The sequence below is a fragment of the Brachyistius frenatus genome, unplaced genomic scaffold (genome assembly GCF_029030835.1).
Source record: "Brachyistius frenatus isolate BFR_SWC_R1_liver_20210118 unplaced genomic scaffold, ASM2903083v1 Contig_28, whole genome shotgun sequence".
Lineage (NCBI taxonomy): Eukaryota > Metazoa > Chordata > Actinopteri > Embiotocidae > Brachyistius > Brachyistius frenatus.
In genome coordinates, this window is record NW_027210627.1 from 3506973 (window position 1) to 3531611 (window position 24639).

Here is a 24639-nt window from a genome sequence, read left to right on the forward strand (position 1 = left end):
ATGAAGGCTTAACATTCTTTAGATTTGCATCTTTGGCCTAATCAATCACTCAGCTCCACCACACGAACGTTGCTTTACTCATCTGGAAATGAGTCATGGTTTTAAATGTACAGTTACTGTATGGGCGGTGGGACTTCAGGGGTTTAATGCTTGTTATATTTCTGGCTTTGGGAGGTATTTGTTCAAACAGCCACTTCCCTTGGCTACTATTCGGGTTCAGGCTTTTATTTTAGAGTTTCCACAACACTAGTCTATGTCAGATCTTCATTAGTCAGATGTCTATTTTATTGTTGTGCACAAGTGCAGAATTGATTGTGATTGCTTTGGCTGAGCTCACCGTGCTTGTCTTCGTTTGTGGTCTGATGAGTTTGAACAATGTATTTAGAACAGAGTGTCACATACAAAGCTGATTAGTTTGCTTGGAAATATGCGCATGTTCAAGATGAGACACAACTCATAGCAAATGATAATTCAGCTCTTATAATATGCACAATATTGTTTTGCAAAAAAAAAAAAAAAGTTTAAGAGCTCATAGAAAATATAGGCGGTTTGTCACTGAGGTGATGTACTGCTGTAGTCTTGCTTGCATCTACTCAACAGCCTGTGTGTTTGCAGCTTATCGGAACCTGCCTTTGTATGAAGCCCCGTTCAGACCAAAGATTTGAGGTGAAACAAAACTGTTGTAGAATGTCCCAGGAAAAAGCTGCAGCAGTGTGAACTGGGTCCACCACAACTCGACTCAACTGTCGCGAGCGGGCTGAAAGTGGTGCATGATAGTGTTTTTTCTGCTCACAGGAAGGGACACCATCTTCTCAAAATAGCAGAACTGCTCCGGAAAAAGACCGGAGCTATTGACAAAAATGGGGAGATCTCTTGTGTGACGTTCACGCCCTGATATCGCATACTGTCCCTGGTTATTCCATTGAAGCGCCACTGGGCAGCTCAAAATTCTGGACCCCCCTCGTGCTTTTTGTTATGTCTTTGCAGGTTCTTAAAATGCAACTGTTGCAAGTAATTCAATATCACTATCTTGATTCAATGTTTTAAGACGTCACAAATTATATCCAGCTATGGAAAAGCCCAAAAGCCGGTAGATAAAATGTGCAATCCCGAGAGTCGCTGCTATGGCGACGTCTCGGCGCTTTGGTGTAAACTGGCAGGTTTCAAAATGTTTCGGACGGGCAAATTGCAAGTAGCAAAATCATCTCGATGCAAATCTTTGGTCTGAACTGGCCCTTAGATATACTGTAGCTCTGATTCTTTGGACAAACATCTCAGTTGTTTCAGTGACACCGATGATCCTGAACATGGAGCTAAAAGGATAAATTAGGTGAAGAAGTAGGTGAACGATCCAGCAGAGCTCCATTACTGAAGTCAATAATAAAATATGGTCCTGAGCAAAGTGTACCTTTTGATTTTAGGTTTCATTTCTTTGTTTTAATGAAACCTGGCTTTGTGCGATGACTCTTCTCTTGCCGTGTGTCATTGATCGATTATTACCTTTGTAGGCAGACAGAAACGAGAGTCCAGGGAAAAGGCAAGGAGAGGATCTGTGCCTCTATAGTGTAAATGAGCAGTGGAATTGTCAAAGACACCATTAAGGACACAGTGTGTAGAAAAAGATATTGAACTTTTCTTCTTTGTGTCTAATCTTACCTTAGAGTTTGGCAGCATTGTGCTCTTTGTCGTTGAAATTCCCAAAAGCAGGAAATTAAAACCCTGCTCTGCTATTGATATAGACCTCTGTGTGCTTTCTGCACCAGTGGGTTTGTACATTCCAGTATTTACTCTAGGTTGCCTTGACATGTGTAATTTTGATACAACGTTGGTAATTTATTTCAATTTGTACATTATGGGTCAATCCAATTTCATTATGAGGAACATCTGATTCCAAAGTTGATAAAATCCTGAGGATGTGCTGGTTATGTTGTATTCTTCTGACTGGATGCTGTAACAACAGAGTGACTAAATTAATTGTGCACAACAACAACAACAACAGATGTTTCTGATTCTTATTAGTATATCACTTTCAATAACACTCCAACAACAAAACCTACATAATCGGATAGCAGGTAAACCCGAGATCATTGTTGCAGCAGGAACTAAAAGCAAGAAGATAGGTAAACAGACTATGGATGGAGATATTAGAGGCAAATTGAAGGCAAATTATGTGCAAACAAAACAATGCATTCAGAGCTGGCAACCCAACAAGGTGGGGTGTCCAGGTGAACGCCAGGATTTATTGGCTGATGGGGGTCAATTTATTGATGGTATCTGGGTTTTTTTTCATATCCAAAAGATCAGTGATTGAGAAACATTTTTGCTCCTCATTTAATAAACACTACTGGAGTTAAAAAATAAACAAGGTTCAGGTGGAAATTTGTTCTTCAAAAATTACAACATTTTTGAATTTCACATGTCAAGTTTCACTTTAATACGCAGTTATACAGTATAATGTTGAACACTTTTGATGATCGTAAGGGCATGTGATGCTCAATACATTCTGTGAGTCCTAAAGGTCAACATTTTTCCCTCGGTATAAATTATCTGACATTATTTTAGGGCTATTCTTTACATGCAGTATATGCATTCAGCTCAAAGGATAAAACAGGAAAAGTTATTCATTGGGCCGCAGCCCTCTTAGTCAGATTAGATTTTTATTACACATAACCATGTTTAAAAATAACTTTTATTGGTGCTGTTATTGTTTTGAGCGCAGTACCTATCCTTAAACAGCAGGGGGGAATATGGTGCCACAGGGCCTCCTAAAGGCAGATCAGTACAGTAAATCCTGCAGTGAGTGCAGTAAGAACACACTGTGGCTTAGCAGGGATTTGATGAAAATACAATGTTTTATTGATTTTAATGCCTTCATTTGACACAAAGGCAGATAATAAAATGTGATGGTAGACCTTCTCACAGCTGCTTCGGGCTTTAGCTCCTGACTCTACTGATAACTCTTTTTCTTTTTTTTTATCTCCCTCCACATTTGCTCGTCTGCAGGTACATGCAAAGCCAATTTCCCAGATGAGGATAAACTGCATCATTTTCAGCTGGCAGTGTCTCCTGGTAAGAGAAAAGGAAAGATTATCTTGTTCTTACTTGTTCTACAATTTTCCAACCTTGCAACTGTGTGCACTTATAGTGGGAGTATTTTTGGTTCTTATTATTTAGGAAATATTAGTGATGATTATAGTATGTTTTTCGTCTTTAAAATTTAAAACCTTAAATTCAGGCTCAGCCTCACGTAAATGTATGACGTGGACATGATCACCCGCTTTCGCTGGTATAGTGCAGGAAACTGTGTTAAGGTTTTGGGTGTAGGGTATTTTGTGTGATGAAGCAGGAGGCTGCGAGAGTTCGTCATTTTGTTTCTAAATCTACGCGTGTCCCAAAGTGTTCCTTTTGAGTGGCACTCTGAGTGCCCTTTTGAGTCCTCTTTGTATTTCCACATTACCATTGCACTGTCATTACTCCTCAAGTTAATTCTGCTGGTTCAGCAGTGTTCCAAGCTAAGTGGGCTCCCTGTCGAATATTGTACCATCCAAACACACTGGTGTGGAATTACCAAAGTCCTCGGAGGCTCTCTTACTGTACCTCTCACTTCCTGATCCCTTATCTGTCAACGAAAAAATTGTTTCCTGTCCCAGCACAATATCATCTTCTCATTTACCTCATTAAAACAACGTGGGAATCTATCTTCATCTTAAATAAAGATACAATAAGTAGAACGCAAGCCATAAACTGAGACACATTTAAAGCATGAGAAAGATAAAGTGGTAATATAGTGTTGCAAAACATGTATAGAATATTTTCCCACGTTATCTAGATGGCACCAGATACCAGATTGGCACGTTTCCAGATAATTAATCCAGATTTATGCATTTATGTTTTATTGGGTCTTGGGACTTATTTTGACGCCGCTTCAATTATTTGCGATAATTCGGTGTTCACTAGAGCAAACGTTGATATTTGAGAACACAGCAACATTTCCACAGCGAAGTCAATTTTGTGCACAAATTACACCAAAGCATTTGTGGTGAGAACAAATCTTTGTTAATGCGTGCTTCAAGTACAGAATCAGGACATATATTCAGGACGCAGGTGAACACAGTCATCCTGCAAGGCTGTCAACAAAAGGCAGACCAAGAACAAGAAAATGTGCTTCTTTTTTGGCATACAACTTGAATGATTAGGTTTACTACACTTATATGTGCTAAACCAAAGAATGATCCGTTACTTTTTGGCTTGTTTACAAGAATTTAACTGGGCTAAATCATTCGTTTTTGCATTTTATTTTAGGCTTATTTTTCCCAACCTTTTCAGTCAAAATTGCTGCCACTAGTCACGTAATACATATGTGACAATGAATTCTCCCTTAGAAATTGTACCAATCAATCTTTAGTATTTTTACACTGGAATTTATTTTGTGTCTGCTGGATTTGTTACCAGAGATTCACAGGATGTCAGTTCATGTTTGTCAACTAAAATGTTCCATGGCTTTTTTTTTCGCTTCGGCAATTAATGAATTTATTTGAATTGTTCATGACGTTCTCGGCTTTGCGTGCATGTGCACAGGCTTTCACCTGAATGCGTGCGTTTCTGTGATTCATCCACCTCTCTGCCACCCGAAGAGGCACTGTAAGAGTTTAGCTTTCACAAAAGGCCTTTGTAAGCAGTGTCTGCAGAGAAAAGCCCAGATCAGCAATTAGATAAGAAAGGTCTGGTGTTTTGTTCTTTTTAAGTTGATAAGGAGATTGAATTCTTAGAGAAAGACTTTCTAAATTATTCAAAGCCTCTGTCTCTCCTGATGTACCCCTGCGCACACACACCTATCACACACTCTTTTCTCTTTTGCTCTTTCTGTCTGTTGTTTAATTTCCCTCTGTCATTTCGCTCTCCTCCTGTCGCTGCTCGCTCTGCCCCCCTCCACTGGTCTCATAACTAGTTCTCACAATTTGTTACCAATACATCTGGTGTTTTGACACAGTGGTTTTGATCATTAGTTGATCATTTATATTACAGGTTTCTTCTGAAATCAAACATAACAGCGTACATTGTCAAAATACAGTGTCAGATCCTAAATAACAACAGCCCTGCTGACAAGCATGTAACCAGAAGTACTGTCGTAAAGCTGTGCTCATTCCAGTGTATGTTCAAGGAAAATTATATGAATTTTTTTTTATTTGGGAAGATAATGTCCACAAATACACTGTGCACAATTATTAGGCAAGTGAGTATTTTGACCATATCATCATTTTTATGCATATTTTCCAACTCCAAGGTGTATAAACTTGGATTTACGCATATCAGGTGATGTGTATTTGTCTAATGAGGGAGGATGTGGCCCAAGGAGATCAACACCCTATATCAAGATGTGCATAATTATTAGGCAGCTTCTTTTTCTCAGGCAAAATGAGCCAAAAAAGGAGATTTAACTGACTCTGAAAAGTCAAACATTTTCAAAAGTCTTTCAGAGGGATGCGCCACTCTTGAAATTGCTCAGATATTGGGGCGTGATCACAGAACCATCAAACATTTTGTTGCAAATAGTCAACAGGGTCACAAGAAACGTGTTGACAAATTAAAGACGCAAACTAACTGCCAAAGATTTGAGAAGAATCAAACGTGAAGCTACCAGGACGCCATTATCCTCCAGTGCTGTCATATTCCAGAACTGCAACCTACCTGGAGTGCCCAGAAGTACAAGGTGTTCAGTGCTCAGAGACATGGCCAAGGTGAGGAAGGCTGAAACCCGACCACCACTGAACAAGACACACAAGTTGAAACGTCAAGACTGGGCCAAGAAATATCTGAAGACTGATTTCTCAAAGGTTTTATGGACTGATGAGATGAGAGTGTCTCTTGCCGGACCAGATGGACGGGCCCGTGACCGGATCAGTAACGGGCACAGAGCTCCCCTTCGACTCAGACGCCAGCAAGGTGGAGGTGGGGTACGACACTTTCTTCGAGCAGTGGTCCTGGAAAAAGTCTGCATCTTTCAAGAAGACCATCATTTTTATGAAGGACAACGCTCCATCGCATGCATCGAAGTACTCCACTGCGTGGCTAGCCAGTAAAGGCCTTAAAGATGAAAGAATAATGACATGGCCTCCTTCCTCACCTGACCTAAACCCTATTGAGAACTTGTGGGCCCTTTTTAAACGGGAGATTTACGGTGAAGGAAAACAGTAACCTCTCTGAACAGTGTCTGGGAGGCTGTGGTTCCTGCTGCACAAAAAGTTGATTGTCAACAGATCAAGAAACTGACAGAATCCATGAATGGAAGGCTTATTACTGTTATTGAAGAGAAGGGTGGATATATTGGTCACTGATTTTTTTTTTTAAATTTTTTTTTATGTCAGAAATGTTTATTTGTAAATTTTTAGTTGTTTGATTATTATTCTCACTTTAACAGATGAAAAACAAACAAGTGAGATGGGAACATTTTCATTTTTCATTTAGTTGCATAATAATTCTGCACACTAATAGTTGCCCAATAATTGTACACACATAGATATTTTCCTAAGAAAGCCAAAACCTCACTTTTACTTTCCTAAATTTCTTTCTTATTTTCTTTCTTATTAATCCCCGAGGGAAAAAAATTTCCCCTCGGGGATTAATGAAGTATATACCTACCTACCTACCTACCTACCTAAATATTCAGGTTTGAGGTTTATTAACATTTTGGATTGACTGAGAGCACTGTAGTTGTTCAATAATAAAATGAATCCTCAAAAATACAACTTGCCTAATAATTGTGCACACAGTGTATATAAAGGTAATAGTGGTCAGACAGGAAAATGAAAAATGCAAAGGATAGTTTCCTCTTCTACTTAAACCAGTACATCATTAGCTCTGCTGAGAGCGTTGATCTCTACGTCATGTGCAAAACTTAGAGAATTCAAAGCTCAATGCTGAATCTGTTGTGCGTTGTAATATCCTTAATTCACGTTCAGTGGTTTCACTTAGTTCAGTCCAACAATAGTATAAAAAATTGCCCATTGCAAACATAAATTCCTGTTCAGAGAGAACGTGTCGTGTTGTAGTTGTTCATCTTAACAATACATGACGTTCTCAAGGTCATTATGTCTGGCACACAACAAGGCACTCTGTCTTTCTTTTTCAGTGTGGTACAGTATTCATTCAGGTGAAGATGGCTCCCCGCAGTGTCCTATTTTTTGGTGCCAGAGTCTTTTTGTTCATATATTTTTTTCTGAGAAAGTAAGTCAAAGCCTCCATTTTCGTCAGATGCTTTGCTCATATCTAGTTGATGCAAGAAAAGTGGCTGTGATGGTTTTGTTATTGAGAGGTATTTACCATCTACACGGCTCTTAAAAAACTTTGGCTAAGTTGGTAATGTTTCAAGTTCAAATGAGTTGGGATGTCTCTTCCATTTAATTTTGTTTTCCAATGCAGCCACTCTGTGCTGCGACCCGCTAGCCTCAAACGTTTGTGTCTCTGAGAAATGGGGACACCAGCAGCTGCCTGGGGTCAACAACAGTTTATTAGAAACACAATGATGAAAGAAAATTGATGTACTGTAAATTACCCTGTCTTTGTGTTTCAGAAGTGCCCTTTTTCTGCTTGATTTGCATTGGGATAATTCATGTGTTGCCGTGCACGTTGCCGCAGAAAGCTGCATACCAAATGCTTGAGTGGGTGAATTTAAGGTCAGCGAAAAGTCAAAGTGTCTGTTGGCATTAATGGCAAAAAATGGGATGTTTTATAATAACCATACAATTGCTTTTTATTGCCAAAATAATTACCTCGGTTGAGTGCCCCCTCGGGGACCATTACACAGATAAACATGGTAAACAAAAGATAAAGCTAACAGAAATTGTGAGAGGCGCATGTTTTTTTGTTTTGTTGGTAGACTACCAAAACGAGGCCACAGTCATCAGTTCTGTACGGTGGCGTGTGCACAGCTTCAAGCAATGTCAGACCAAAGGCAAGGCAAGTTTATTTGTATCGCACATTTCAACAGCAAGGCAATTCAAAGTGCTTCATATAAAACCATTAAAAGCATCAAAACATCAGGCAAAGAAAAAGCAAATTTAAAAATAATTAAGAACATTGATCGAAACATTAAAAACAGTCATTAAAACATTAAACAAGCTAAAAATAGAATAAAAGTTGCAGAGCAGTTTAAGAAATAAAATACAGTAATAAAATGCAGAAATGCAGGAAATTGATCAACATCCTTGAGTCTGGTTCAATTAAAGGCAGCAGCAAACAGAAAAGTCTTCAATCTTGATTTGAAGCAGCTGAGAGTGTCAGCAGACCTGCAGCTTTCTGGGAGTTTGTTCCAGATATGTGGAGCAGAAAAACTGAACGCTGCTTCTCCATGTTTAGTTCTGACTCTGGGAACAGAAAGGAGACTCGTCCCAGACGACCTGAGGGGTCGGGATGGTTCATAAGGTCGCAGCAGATCACAAATGTATTTTGGCCCTAAACCATTCAGTGCTTTATAAACCAGCAGCAGGATTTTAAAGTCAATTCTTTGTTGGACAGGAAGCCAGTGTAAAGACTTCAGAACTGGAGTGATGTGATCCACTTTCCTGGTCTTAGTGAGGACTCGAGCTGCAGCTGTGTTGATTGACTTTTTAGAGAGGCCTGTGAACACACCGTTACAATAGTTGAGTCTACTGAAGATGAATGCATGGACAAGTTTTTCCAAATCCTGTTGAGACAGAAGTCCTCTAATCCTTGATATATTCTTCAGGTGACAGTAGGCAGATTTTGTAATTGTCTTGATCAAGGAGACCTTTATATGAAGACAATACTTCAGTGGCCTTTTTTTTGTATTACAGAATTTTATGTATTTCCAATATATTTCCAATGATGGGCTGGGATTATATAGCTATAGCAGTCATATAATTCCTTTTAATTCTATTCCCAAACCACCTGAAATATAATGCACATTTTTTACCATTGTATCAAATTCATATCGTCTAAATTTAAAAAATAAATAAAAATAAAGACTGAAGTCAATTTAAATAATAATAATTAAAAAAAAAATCATTGAGTCTATTAGCATTATTATGAATATGACTTTTTCCGCCGGTTGGGCAATTTAACCCATTTGAGAGCTTTTGCGCAGTTATTGATGCGTTTTTCAGAGCTCTGTCAGGAACAGTAATTATGTTTCAACACCAATCGTGCCCTGCGCACATCACTCTGCTTCACTCTGCTTTCGTAAGTGGGAAATCATAATTACGCTAATTAGTCCGAGTGGGAGAGGTCATTTTTTTCCCAACATGATTTTTCTGCAGGGAGTCAAGTGCATTTTTATTTATTTATTTATTTATTTTAAATATGGTATTTGGTGTGAAAATCACAACAGACCAGTCAGAGAAGTCTATGATGAGGATGTGCCAGTTATTGCACTAATGTTATTGATAAAACAGCTGTGTGCAATCTATTGCGTAGCCTATAATCAATTCATATATGTACTTTGGAGAAATGTTTTGGTAACCATATAAAAGAATTGTGTCTCCTTCTAACTCTATTTCTGGACAAACTTTGTGGTCGTTGACGAAACAACTAATGTCTTTCAGTCCTTTGAGCGTCTCAAACAAATAAAGTCTGGTGTATTAACCGAAAAAGGAGTTCAGTTGTTAGAATGTGTGTGTTTGAGAGTGCGAGTTTGTGCACACCCAGTGTTATGTGACAGCAAAGACGGATTGTTCCAGAGTACTGACGACATCATGAATTATTTATGATGTCTGACTGCGGCTGTTAAGAGAGTAGATGCTCTCTGTAGTCTGCCTTAGTCTGTTCCTCTTTTAGTTTTGTTGCTTCTCTCCTTTAGTTATTCTCTTTCTGTAGCCGTTTATTCCTCCTTTTTTATGCTGCAGCTTAATCTGTTTTTACTCCTCTTTTCTGCTCGACATGCAGATTCCAGTTGTAGCTCTCTATCCCACACATTCTCCCCCATGTGTCTCACTCTATTCATAATACATGGGAGGCTGTTTGTGCAGTCTAATTAAATTGTACCTCTGTCTTTGTTACATTGAATGGAAATGGGTGAGGTTTCGATTAACCTTTTACATAGTCCTTATCTCAAATTGCTCATTTTCCCAGCACACAGCGCGAGAGCATGACTGATGAAGTAGTCTTAATAATAATTTGGAATGTGTGCACCAAAAAAAAAAAATTATAGGTGTTATTAATAAATCTCAATTTCTTGAGTATTAGTGTTGCTCTAAACTCATATTGTATTAGAATGATAGGTGTAAATAACATTTTTGCTCGGTCGTATTTGTAAATGAGGAAATTCCAAATTTAGAATTTTGTCATCATGCAAAAACTATAATAGTAGTTTGATTATTCTATACATGTAAATATATGTTTGTGTATAAAGGTTACATAGGCTCGCTGTTTTATATAGAATGCTATTATATTCAAAGTGAAAAAAAAAATGCCTGTGAAATACACAATGAAATAAATAGATGATATGAACGATTGATAATCTGTTAGTCAATACAAATGAGACTGGGTCAGTCAACATCATTTGGCACTCATAGGCCTACATTTAGTAAGTTAAGATTTGTTGCCTAAAGTAAATGATTTAAAATGGATATGTACATGTAATTAAAATGTGCAGAATAATGGGGGAAAAAAAGGAAACTATTTTAGCGTCACAGGCTTTGAAAATAAGGACACAACTGAGAAATATTTCATTAAATGAATGTGAGATGATCCCACTGAGGGATGCAGATCTCAATCCAAGCTGAACTCTAATGATGCAACCCTGATCTTCGTGTAGCCTCGCTATATACTTTGGTAGATCAAAAAGCTGAAAGACTGCTCCTGTTGCATGTGAACGGTGCCCTACCGGAGCACAGAGAAGCTATAATGTTCATGTCCTCCAAGTTTGTTTGAGCAACATCAGCACCTGAGTTTCAGGTTTTGTAACTCGGGTGCTTTTTGTGACCGCTGGTCCGGGCTCGTTGTCATTATCTCCACATGCCAGAGCAGGGAGTGCATGTCAAACTGAACACTGGTAACTCAGTGGTAGAAGTCTGTTTGCTCTTCTCCTTCTCCCTCTCAGTCTCTTTCATGAGTTCAGTCAGAAGTGACAGACCACCTGTCTGAGCCCTGACAAACTCGGCAGGCATTTTATTTCTTTCTGTCCAAATCTCCCTTCTCCAACTTGTCATCCTCTGATCCCTGACGCTGCTGTCGTTGTTTCCTCTGTGGCCTCATAAGATGAAAGCAGAGATGTAAATGTCAGTGTGTGTGTGTGTGTGTGTGTGTGTGTGTGTGTGTGTGTGTGTGTGTGTGTGTGTGTGAGAGAGTGTGAAAGAGAGATTCTTGCATTGCTATAAATAAGATAGTGTTATGTTTGACCTGCAGGATGTGATCAAATGGCCCTTTTCATCTCTGGCATAACCTCCTGGATTGAGATTCATTTCCCCCAATCAGTCCTGTCCTTTGACTGTCCTGTTGCACATTTATAAATCTTGCCTATAAGCTGGCTGCTGACTTCTGCTAGTTTAAAAACAACTTCCACCTTCATTTTAATGAGAGCACTGTGTTGGCACAGCAGAGGTCCCTCCACAGAGCTCTGACCGAAAAGAGCATTGTCAGATGAAATAGTTGAACCCTTCTAAACTTCTGCTTACAGTGCAACAGCTCTGCATCTGGCCAGTCACATATGAGCGAGTACAAAATCTAGGCAGCTTAATTTGAAAGTTTTGAAAGTGTGTTTCTTTACTTTTTGTGAAGGAAGCCTTTTCTGAGCTGTCCTCATTGCAGGAGGATCGTGTGGACTCTGCAGAAGTAAAAACTAGGTCTTGTTTTTTCACTCACAAGAAATGGAAACCATATTTATGCACAAATCTCAGACTGTTTTGTGTGAAAATTGAGTTGTTTTTTGTGGTCTTCGTGTCGAACATGGTGTCTTTAAGGACTTTTTGTTTTGTTTACTGAGCTCATCCTGTGCATGACAATGAATTGAGAAACTATTTCCAAATCTTGATCAACAGTGCATGATGATGAGTGAAGGCCCTTTCTTCACAGGAAATTTTTTAACAGTTAAAACAATTTCTTGTGAATCCATTACTGAAAATCCTGTCTCCTTCATCCTGTCTCCTTCATCCTGTCTCCCTCATCCTGTCTTTCTCATCCTGTCTTCTTCCAGATGAGGGTTACTACCAAAGCGGAAAGTTTCAGTTTGAAATAGATGTCCCCGAAGCCTATAACATGGTGGTAAGTAATCCAATTGTCCGTTATGGGTTGGTCTAGCATGTCCATTTGTGTGTCTGCTTTTGTGTGTGTGTTTATGTCGTGCTTTGCTGACCTCTCTTTTGTCGGCCCTTCCATTCATACTTGCTACAAAGACTTTATCTCACCGTGCCAGTGTGTTTTCTCTGTGAATCTATGTATACTTGTTATCTCCCTAGTCTTTTACCACGCACACACACACACTCACATTAGATATCTACACACAGCTATATGTGGCGCCTCATTACAGTTTCATGATGCCCGCCACAAAATGATGCATACAAATTAAATTATGACATCTTTATTGATTGATAAAATTAGGCCTAATGGCGTATAAGTCAGAGTATTACGGATATTGGGGAGGAGCACTATGACATGGCAGAAAGGAGAAGTGTTCATTAGTATGTTCCATGGAATAAAGTCACATTAAATCCATAATGTCGTTAAACCATACAACTGAAGTTCAAGACACCAATGGGAATTATACTCCTTGTTTGCTTTGCTATCAGTTATGGATAGTAAATATTATATTGGGTGGCTCTTTTTTTCCACCCTATAAGCCTCCACATTATCAGTTGGTCAGCACCTGGTTTGATGTGTTACTTATCGACTCAAATTACATCAGTCCCTTCGGACTGGTTGACCTTTTAATTGACAATTTGTTGTTTTTCTTCCTAAATGAAGGTTTTCAGTCAGAACTTGATCGTTAAAATGTTTTTTTATCCATTAGATTAAGCCCATAAAGAGCACAGAAATGATTGACAACAACCAGTAATAACTCAGAGACCCACCTAATAACACCTAATAATTCACGAAAGGCCAATTAAACAGGTCATTTTGCTGTAATTAACACCTGGGATGTATTTTCTGAGCTGTGCTCATTACAAGTGGATCTTGAATTCCACACATGAATGCCGAACAGGTGCAACTAAAAATGTTCAATTAATCTAGTTTATGTGGAGAACTAAATCCCTGCAAACCTCATGATACAGTATGTAGTAAGGGTTTTTGTTTGATGAATGTCTAATGGGATAGACAAGAAGCTCTATATTGAGGTGTGTTGCTGTAAAACATCATTGATGGGAAGCTACTGTCATGAAGAAACCACAGCATAATATTTTCCAAATCGATGCAAATTATTTCCCCGAACAGTTAATCAGATTGACGTTACATCCACAGTGTCAGCTGTTAGGAGAACGGCACTAAATCGGTTCACTTCTTCATCAGGCATGAATTCAATCTGAGCTCAATCAGATGTTTTCCTTTCTGTAGACCCAGAAACTCCCTTGTTTTACATGTCACAGACACTCATTCATTTCAAATAATACATCTTGAAATGGGTAAATTGGATGAATTGCATGATCTTAATCCAAACAGGGCTGTGTTAATGTAAACCCACACTGGATCTTTCCCATTCTTTTCAGATGTAACACAGCAACAGTAATAACTTTAATACGTATAAGCCCTTGTTCTGGTTTGAAAAAGTATTGAAAATATTAGCTCAGGGTTAGTAATTACTGGCTGTCATGTATACAGGTGTGTAGTGAGCTGGCGTCGTTGGAATAAATCTCTTAATAGCTGTTTTCCATCACTGATGAAACCGTGAAGGACCCAAAACCAGGCAGGGTTGACTGAGAGTCCAGAAAGCCAGAATCCAAACAGAGTTTATCCTCTCCTGTTAAAAAAAAAAAAATAACTCAGATTATAATTAAAAAAAAACACAAAAAAAAAAACACAGTACAAGAATCACCTGCATGATACAGAGACAGGGGAGTGAGGGACCTGCTTTTATTGTTCAGCCTTTACTTTACATCTAAAAACACACAACGCTAATATCAAGTTGTTTTGTGTTTCGGGAACGATGCAACGTTAGAATAATATTTGTACGTCTGCGGGGTAACAACCTTCATTTCATGGATTACTGTCACATTCTGATTATTATTAATGATTGTATTTTTTTTTATTACCTGCAGTGTTGCAGCATGTATCAACACTGTACTGACATTGAGCCAGAACGTCATTATCTTAATACAGTGTTTTAAACCACCACCGCTCTTGCCATTGTGCTGTATTGAAAGGAAAATTATTGCTCATTAGACATTTTTAAACACCAAATGCAGTGGCTGGATAGAGAATAGGGTGTCAAAACTTGCTGGGAACTGACATGGATTACTAACTCTTGGTCTCTTATCGCAAATTAGCTCGAGATAAGGAGTACTTTAGAGAACCTTAAAGAGGCCAAGAACGATTAGCTAGTTTGTCCAGAATGGAACAGCTCTTGAAATCAGGCTGGGGCGGGAAGTTCACAGCGAAGTGGCTGGTGTGTGAGCCGGCTTTCAGACGCATTTGCAGCTTCTCATAACTTCTACAGACAGCATATGCTCATATGGTGCAGGCTATCTCTCTCCCTCAATTGTAATAACCAGATGGTGGGTCAAGAGGAAGGTCGCCCCAAACAAATAGATGAGTTTTACTTGGTATTTATTTAAAACACACTGCATGCACAAAAACAAAGTGTCTCTTACAACTTGAAGAAGTGTGTATAAAACATATTTAACATACATCGTTATGTAATCACTTCCTTTGATAATAAGCACATACATAATGCTGAAATACTTTCAGCAGAGCATCTGTTGAGGACACCTTGTGCAAAACAACCTAAAAACGCAGAATTTTGTGAAATTGCAAGCTTAAATTGCTTGAATTTGCTTAAAATGTTTGCGATTGCAAAATTGCAACAATTAATGCATGACTGAAAAGACCAAATGAAATGGGTTTTATCCGGGTTACTGGTTTAAAAATGAGGGAGGAAGTTCAGTCTCCAGCTAATTTGCTTTTAGAAAGTCCTTATTGTGTATTTTTAAGGAAGCAATGACCAGTATTGAGGTTAGAGTCAAGGCAAAGCTTTTGTGAGCAACATTTTGTAGTAATTGTTTTTATTTATTAGGATTGAGTGAGACCAGGAAGATATACCCGCATGTTGTTTACAGTCTCTTTGCATTACCACAGTAAGGTTTTGAACAAGCTGAATTGAAGGTTGAGTTTGGAGTGTGAACTATCGGAGAAATGTTAGATTGGTGTTTGGAGGCAATCAATACAAACCTTTCTTCCTGTTTTTTTTTTTGTGTGGTTTCTCTTTGTCACTTATACTTGCTCCTTACTATTCTCCATCTCTGCTCCTTTGTAATAGAATTGAAAACCTTCAAACTACACAATTATAGAAATGTTTACAATAGCCTTTGTGGCTTTTGCTAGCTAAGAAAAATGACAGCATCTTTTTCTTTTCTTTCTAACATCCATGTTAAAACATACACAAATTCGCATTATTTTTTTTTCATGTCAATTCATAATACTTTCTCAACTCTTAATTTGATACAGAATATACAGTGTTGTTAAGAATAGATGGTTAGTATTAGCCGATACTGTTTTCAGTGATTGGTGATCAGCCTCAGAAATCCTGCTCGGAGCAACCTGAATTATCATTATCTTATCTCTTTTGTTTTACCCTTTTTTTTTTTTTTTTTTTTTTGTATTTAATTGTTTTTATCCGTATTCTTTTCTCGCCTGTCTTGTTCCTCTGTTACACCCAAGATTTCCACACAGGTAGAGATTAACAAGGTGTTACCTTATTTGTTATTTCAGAATCAGCTGAATAATATTTTAATCATCTGTCTATTGCAACGTGCATGGCTAATTTCAGTACTGCTTTACTAGACAAGTTAAGAGCCCCAGACACTTTGGGATATGGGGCATATGCCAATACAGAAGGCACAGAAGTATCCGTGTTGACCAACAACAGTTAATGGACCATCTGTGGACACTGGCCTGTGTTATGAGAGAAAATACTCTCCACACCACATTTCACATGTTCACAGAGGAATATTTTGTGGGTTTTTTGTGGCCTTGTTTTTTTTGCATTTTCTTGGCCATTTGTCTATTTGTGTGTGAGTCACGTGAAAATGAGGTTGATGGATGAAATGCATATACAAGACACATTTTTGGAGAGTGTTTACAAATTATCAACAAATAAAAGCGAAAGTCACCTTGGAGCACAATGATATGGATCTTATATTTGATTGCTCATTGACTTTTCTAATATTTTAAAATGAATCATCAAAAAAATTTAAATATTAACCAACAAAGAACATGTATCCATTTGCACCCTCTGTGAAGTATTTTAACATACATATTGCCTGAATAGTCATTACCCACTCATCATTAAATCAAATGAATTAAGATCTCTTACTCTGTCTCCATTTTCTTGTTTTCTTTTTCTCCAGCCTCCTAAAGTGAGATGTCTGACTAGAATATGGCATCCCAATATCACGGAAAATGGAGAAATCTGTTTAAGGTAATTCACAGTTTATGCTTCCTGCATGACTTGTCCTTACATATGAAACTCCTCCCTCTATCTATCTCATGCTGTATATACCTCCAGTTTAGATATCGAGGGAAATCTAAACAGGATTTGTTGGCTTTGTTCTTGATTTTATTTATATTTATCTGGGAGCCCATAGTCTTTGGTAAGATCTCTGGCAATGCATTGGAGGCATAAGAATAAGGAGTTAATAGTTCATACCCACAAACACAGTACAATTAGAAGCTGCCACAAAGTGTCTGAGATAACATGCAAGTTTTGTCGATGACTGAAACTGTGCATTTCATTTTTTTCTGCAGCTTATTGCGGGAACACTCTATCGATGGCACAGGCTGGGCCCCCACCAGAACATTAAAGGTAAACATATTACATCCATTCAAAAGAATGTGGTTTTATTTAAATTGAATGTTACTCTCTTAAAGAAATGCAGTGCTTCAAGGTTGTTTTTTTAGTGAGAGCAAGGGGATCACTTTAAGTCCCTTTACTGTACATGCGACGGAAAAACTTGAAGGCTAAGATCCCAAATGGCACCAGGCCAGGAGGTATTAACATTAGGCTGAGCTTGACCCAGTCCCGTTTACCTGTAAAGCAAAGCAGGTGGTTGATGAAACCTGCCTTGACTGTGCTGGACATCGTGACTAAAGATTTCAACTGTACTTATTCCCACACCGGGATTTTCTTTATGGATTTATCTTTAGCTGGATTACAGGTCAACCCAATACTTGTCCTTTGGATGATAACACTCTGCCGGATAGAAAAACGCGCCGTAATTAATGGTTCGAAGTCCAGAGCTGAGTGTTTTTCCCTTGCTGTTAAAACCTCTCTCTATATACCGCTCACCTGTTATTGTCAGAAAAAAGCAGATGAGCCTAAATCAGGCTGATTCTAACGGCCCAATTTGATATCTTGCAACACTTTTGATCAGTATTGAAATTATGGATATTGTACAACTAAAATACATGAGTGTGACACCTCTTCACATGAGCCACTTGTTCACTTTCCCGAAACTGACAAAATGTGGGTGCAGGATACCACGTGGGGCCATTGAAAACTCTGTGGCACTATTCTCTCAGGACACTATGAAAACCATCTTTCGCAGACCTATGTGAGGTAAACTTCACATGGAAAAGCTTTTCAGCTGCATATAAAAGCACCTTGACACTTTGACACTAACCCGTCACTCGATTAAAGCAAGGACGCCCTCTGCATTCAAGATTTGACTGAAATCATGTTTGATAGTGTCAAGCTTAAGGCAGTTGTAGGGTGGAGCTTTCATGTTAAATCAGACTGAGATTCTTTGAACTAAGTCAACATTTCTCTCTGTCATGCTCTTATAGGAATATACAAATATATGCATATGATACACTGGGTGGTTTTTCCTACTTTAGAGTCAGATTTTCCAGTTTAGAGGGTCATCCAGGAAATCCTGCAAAGACTGTTCTTAAATTTATTGTCAGGATCTGCCTTATCCTTTAGAGTTTTCTTCCTACTAAGTGTTTGTTAATACAGACTACCCTTCTTCCTATGCTTTAATTTTGGGTGCTTCCTGCAGACATTATTGTAAGTCTTTAGCTCCCCCCAGACAAAGACATTATTTTCTATTCTTTCTTGTACAGTATGAAGAATATATTTCACATAATGGAAAATTGTCAAGCCAAATACATTCTGCTTCATTGCAGTGTCACCATGACACGTTTAGTGGCTTCACACCACTGAACGTGTTATGTTTCTCTTTTTGTGCTGTCAGTCCTCATATACCACAACAAGAAGATATCGCAGTCTCTGCCTGAAAACAATGCTCCAAAAGAAATTATTTTATTGGATCCACTTATATTTATGTAAGGTGAAATTAGGTTCTGATTATTGCATCGTGTCTGTGGTCGGGTCTCGTATGCTCAGTTACATTTGTAAAGACTTGAATGCTGCAGCTGAAATTTTCATTTTGCTCCAAGACTGTTTGATTTTGTGCAATGGAATTGCCAGTCAGAGGAGTCAACTTAAGTCTGCATGAATCTTAGTTTATTGTTGAACATTGAACTCTGAAACCACAGCAAGGGCGACTTGATAGTGCAGACTTTTAAAGAACCAGCACGTCCAAAATACAGGAAACATGAACTTTTGTCTTCTTTCAGCAGTAACAATTGTCCTACAGAAATCAGTGGTTTGCAGACATTTAGGAGTGAACAGTAGCAACGAATCTTTTGAGTGAACCTGTAATTGTCCCGCTATTGATCTAGCTAAGCTTACAAGCTTGCCAATAGTCAGTTAGCAAACACAATAGCTTGGAGAGTTTTATTTTCCCTCTTCAATCCCCGTTTATTCAAATATACTGTGGAAGCTATCGTGACTAAGTAATGCCAGCCTCGTAGGGCTCATGAGTGAACAGTTAGCTCGCCAGCTGCAGGACTTGACCACCTAATCCTGTAAGTAGTCACTGTGTCACGAGGCTGCCTGTCACACCTGTTTTACGTGGACGAGTTAATTACTTTTCGTGATGTGGCCATCTCTTTGCACATAAACTTTCAATTTAATCATGCTATCTTCCAAAGGTTCATTTCTGCCTCGACTATATTAGATTCATGTGGGCAATGTGAGCCCACAGGAATCATCTGTGAAAGCATTTGATCAAAAAAAGATCTCCACATCAGACTGATGGCAAAGAGACATGTTTCATTATGGGTGATGGTGGGAATATCTCAGTCCCTGCTGAGCTACTGTGATTACTTTTCAAACTTCAAATTCAGGTCGTGAAGGGAAGGTTAGGCTTGTAACTTGGGAGAAAATAAATAGAAAGCAATAGTCAATGTCCAATTAAACCAATATATTGATATATAAGGAACATAGACAGCCCATACATAACTTAAATCCTCAAATGATTTAAAACACCTCAACTATACTGTACATTAATTTCCACCTTGAAAATACGTCAAACCATCTTTCCACTCTGCTTTTCCTCCTGTTCATGTAACTCATTTATTTGTTGGTTATTTGTGGCAGACATGTAAATGCTATCTCATCAGCCGCTTAATGTGTGTAACCAAGCTTAGTTTTTGTGGTGCGATTTGGAGCGAGATCAGAGGTTGCGTTCATAAGCCGACACGCACACACAACCTTGTATTTAATTTGACTGATTACTTCCATGGTTGCCGGTACCCGTGTGTTGACGAGAGCCCAAACTTCCTGCTGCTAAACTCTAATATCAAATAATCAGCATTTTATTTTCATCACACATACTGCTGTCTTTTGCTGGCATTGTCTGTCTTGTTTTGATTCACCAACAGTCTCTCTAATAAAAAGGTAACGAGAACTCGGTGGAGGTATAGAAAATAAATGAAAACAGCATTTCCATTGTTGTGTACTGAAACCTAAATTAAAATTTAAATCATGTTGAGAAATATTGTTGTCAAACAGTACCTTCCTCTGAATCGCCCGCATCTTTTATAATGTGCACAAGTCTCAGTTGTTGTTTTGAATGCATCTTTTCCTTGGCCTTGATTCAAAGAAGGGCACGCGCGCGCACACACACAGTCACGCACACACACTCACACACTCATGCACACGCACGCACGCACGCACGCATACACACACGCACACACACACACACACACACACACACACACACACACACACACACACACAAAGGAAGGAGCTTTGCAGCCAGTATGAGTGCATATCTCTGTTTTTGCATTCATTATAGCAATAACAACAAGTAAAACACAGTCAGGTTTAAAAACCACATTCTCGTGTTGTGGATTTCATGTAATTGGCAGTAATGTAATTTTTCAATGTTGGACTTTACAGTTTGATGAATTAAAGCGACTTCATCAGCTCACCATAAGTCAACAGTTTACAGCCAGCGGGGTGAGGCTCACAGAATTAAAACTAACTCTAGCTACTACAGTGCCTATGAAAAGTTTTCTTCACTGTGGACTCAACTTACCTTCATATTTGATCGGAAATCCATTCAAATTATGCAAATCTATAAGTTTGATCACTTATAATGAGTTTTAAACTAGTTCTCCGTGCCCATAGTGCAATTGTCAGGCAGAGCAGTTAACAGTAGCTAAAAAAAAATTGGGGAACATTTTAACCTTCTGTTGTTGATGTTTTGTGCAACAATCAATCAATCAATTTATTTAAAGTATAGAATCACTAAGGAACATGGTTCCAATACACTTACCAATTACAAAGAGTATATAGGCTGCAACATGTGACAAGCAAATGAAATAATAAAAGATAAGAGATGAGATAAATATTTATTAATCCCGGTTCGGGGGAATTCAGTTGTCACAGGACTTTAAGGATACAGGTAGAAAAGAGAAATACAAAATGCAAGTACAATACAAATTGGTTTAAAAAAGTAAGACCTATGTACATTAGTACACACACAAGCTATACACACAAAATACACAGGATATTGCACATTAGTGACATGGGGGATTTGCTGTAAAATTGAAATTAAACAAAATGAACACATCAATGTTTAAAAAAAAAAGTTTTAAAAAAAACCATGCAATTGTGACGTTTACTGTATAAAACAAGTTTATTATTATAGACTTGCTGCTATAGATGAAGCTATCTAGCAGCGAGTCATACAAAGTTAGGTTTTGTACAACTGCATGGAGTTGAGCTTTGAAGGAAATGTAAAGACTTTCAGTGATTATTATGCTCAAAGGGTTCGTTTGGCTTTTTCTGTGGCCACCCGTTTCCATCCCTGGCTTTTGTCTGGCAGTCGGTGGATGTTTGTGCATTTCGTGCTCGTGGTTCAAGCTGAACTGCAGTCGGTGTCTGTTTACTTGAACGTAGGTGTGGATGTGGTCATATGTGCGAGAGAGGTTCATGTGCGTCAGCAAGTGTCATTGTGAGTGCACCAAAAAAAAAAAAACTGGTGAAAAAAAAAGAAATCAGAAAGAAGGGCGTTGAGTGGGTGATGCTGTCCCTGATCTCTGGTCACTACTCTTCTCTACTTCATCCCACACATTGCTACATGAAATAGCTTCACAGTAATGGCTTTGTATCATATACTTGGCACAGTGGATATTTTCAGAGCACTGGGTACAAAAATGTAGTCATGACAAACTCCTGGTGCAGACATATTCTACTTATGTAATATTTATTGTAGTTTTGTTCAGCAGCTGTTCTGTAGTCATGAAACATGCAAGGCTGCTTTCGCAGACAAAGTAATGAGACAGACAGATTGTTAACAATATTATGCGATTAGTTTGATTAGTATCACCTTTTGTATTTTGGCCACGTGTTTCTGGTTTGCCTTACATTTAAATCTACAACTGCACTGAACTGATCTGATTTTGAAGCAGGGCTCATAAGTTCCAGGTGACCGTGATTATCAAGTGTATTTGTATCATCTAGCATACTGTACCTTGGAATGCACTGGTTTTTCTATTAGAAGCGTAGTCTGTTTTATTTCTTTTAAGCGTGTTTAGCGTGTGCAATAACATGCAATTATGTTAAGTTATGGTCTCAATGTACAGTCCAGATTTTGCAAAATGTAAAATATTTTTTAAAGCAGATAGATTTTAAGATAAAGTGCTTTTTCCAGTAGTTAGACAGGAAGTGTGGAGAGATGTCCTCAGCTGGAATCAAGTGAAGAAATGTGTTATGTGACTTAACCCTTCAGCTGCCAGGATGCCCCTGCAGTAAAATATCGGAAACAGTAAATTTGGTGTTTTATATTTTTCAACGTGTTGGATTGATTTTTCAAGATGATTGATGTGCGGGATGTTAGTCAAGGGAATGAACACAGCTGGCTTTCTTCTTTTGTTTTCGTTTTGCTGCAGTTTTTTGTTAAAAAAAAAAAAATGGGCCAGATAGTTTTTCTTCCCTTTGATGTTTTTACTCATTCAAAACAGTCGGCACAAGCTCAGATTGCATTAAAAAGGATGTCACCATAATGATCATTTTGTGGAATAATTTTCTTTCCACAGCAACTCACAAAGATGGCAATGAGCATGGGAGGATAAACCTCTGGCTGCAGCATTTGACTAACCTGGTTCCACCATACTATTGCTCACAGCTTTAATTACATCAATGATAACTGTAGTCTGGAAACCCTGTTGGTATTAACATAAATGTACTGTAGTTGTAGCAGTGAAGTTTTGTCACATTAGGTGGTCGGTACAGAGTGGTCAAATGTTGCTCCAAAAGTTTCACAATTTACCCAAAGTTTGTGCCAAGTAGGGTGCCATGTCTGGAAACGATTTCCAGACACATATATTCATGCAGTGAATTTGGGTCTGTGAAATTGGGATACATTTTACTGCCCTAACAAAACAATACACCAAATAAAATTTTGAAATGAGTATACAATAGGGTTGACAAATTTGTAATACCTACAAACCTTCCTAGAATCTGTAATAACAGCTGGCAATATCTTGTTTTTAGCTCACCTATAAGACAATATACAATTCTTTAATTTTGGTTAACACATTAATCTGTACTGTGGTGCCATATAATTTGCTTGTTTCTTGCTGTGATTCTTAGTATGTATCAGTGTGTGGTTGACAGGGAGTAGATCAAGAAAACGTGGTGCATTATACATAGCTTGGAGGTTAATTTAGCTTGGAATGTTCTGCCAAGATTATTTTCATTTGCTTCTATCACATACAACACAGAACAGGCCTTCAGAACTTAAGAGTTGTTCTGAATATTCACAGTTCAAAGCTTAATCTAATTATGTAAATTCAATAAATATGCGTGCGTGGGGATATTTAAATGAAAGATAATTGAATGGAAGCACTGAAAGCAGTAATTTTAAATTGTCAATCAGTGGACCAGCTGACAGTTGTTTGCATTAGCTAACTAGAGCGTCAGTCATTTAGTCTTTTTCATGATGTCTTCCAGTGTGCTCTTGTTAAATTTGTCTCACTGTGTCAGTGCTAATCTTAATTGGATGATTCCTATCATTGCTGTTCCATACATAGAATTGTACGCCCAAAGGTTACTGACAGACTTACTGGAAAGCCAGAACCTGCACGTTACTGTTGTTCATTCAAGAATCTCTAGTGATAACAAATTCAGAGATTTGATGTGGATGGATTTTGAACTCAATGTTTTTGTTGTACTATATATAATGTAATACAGTATTTTGAATTTTTATAGGCTATTTTTAAAGTTTAAGTATTTGATCATTAATGGTTTTTCATCTGTTTTTTATTTTTTCTAGGATGTCGTCTGGGGATTAAACTCCTTGTTTACTGTAAGTTTTGCTTTTTTTTTTTTCTAATTAACACACACACACACACACACACACACACACACACACACACACACACACACACACACACACACACAGTGAGAGAGAGACAGTTTTTCTCTACATGTCATTTAAATAAGGGGAGTCGAATAAAAGATTGTTCCTCCTACTTTATAAAGTCAAAGCTGTTAAAGCTGCTCACTGTATGTAGGTTACATCAATGACATTAGTCCAGACTCAGATCAGATTAAACAAGGTCCTTGTTTATCCCTTTTTACGGCTGTAATAGGATGATCATTTCTGACTCAGAGAAATTATTTCTCTAATTATGAAGAATACTTTGAGGTAATAGGGAAATAAAAGCAACAAAATGAGATTACACTTCACGTTGAGGAGAAGCAGCACCAGCTGTCTCTGGATATCTCCTAGTGCAGGCTCTCAGAAGAACAGATAGGGATTAATTTATTACAAAGTCATCAGGGAATGAAGCAAAAATAATCAGATTTGTCTTTGGGAAAATATTGTTATGCTTAACAATTCCAAAGTATTTGAAAATGTAAGCAAAGATATAAAAAAAAAAGGGTTTTATTCTGTGAATATTAATGTACATATGCAAACGTACATGTAAAATGTTTAAATTAGACAATAAAGCACAAAAAAAGAGGCTATTTAAACATTTTGACTGCCAATGCAAACAGTAAGTAAGCAGGTTAAAGTAATCAGATTATTTTGTTTAGTCACTTTATACAAGCTTTGCTATATGGAAACGTACATGCATATATATATATATCATTGATGACATATTGAACACACATTT

General features: G+C 38.0%; 1 protein-coding gene across 1 annotated transcript in view; it reads left to right on the top strand.

Annotated features, from left to right (window-relative positions):
- Positions 1-24639, top strand: part of ube2f (ubiquitin-conjugating enzyme E2F (putative)) — a 46467-nt gene that overhangs the window by 6635 nt on the left and 15193 nt on the right. The window contains exons 4-8 of the mRNA XM_069698923.1: positions 3004-3069; positions 12149-12216; positions 16512-16582; positions 16909-16966; positions 23793-23825. Of these exons, the coding sequence (XP_069555024.1) occupies positions 3004-3069; positions 12149-12216; positions 16512-16582; positions 16909-16966; positions 23793-23825 (296 nt within the window). The remainder of the gene's footprint in view (positions 1-3003; positions 3070-12148; positions 12217-16511; positions 16583-16908; positions 16967-23792; positions 23826-24639) is intronic.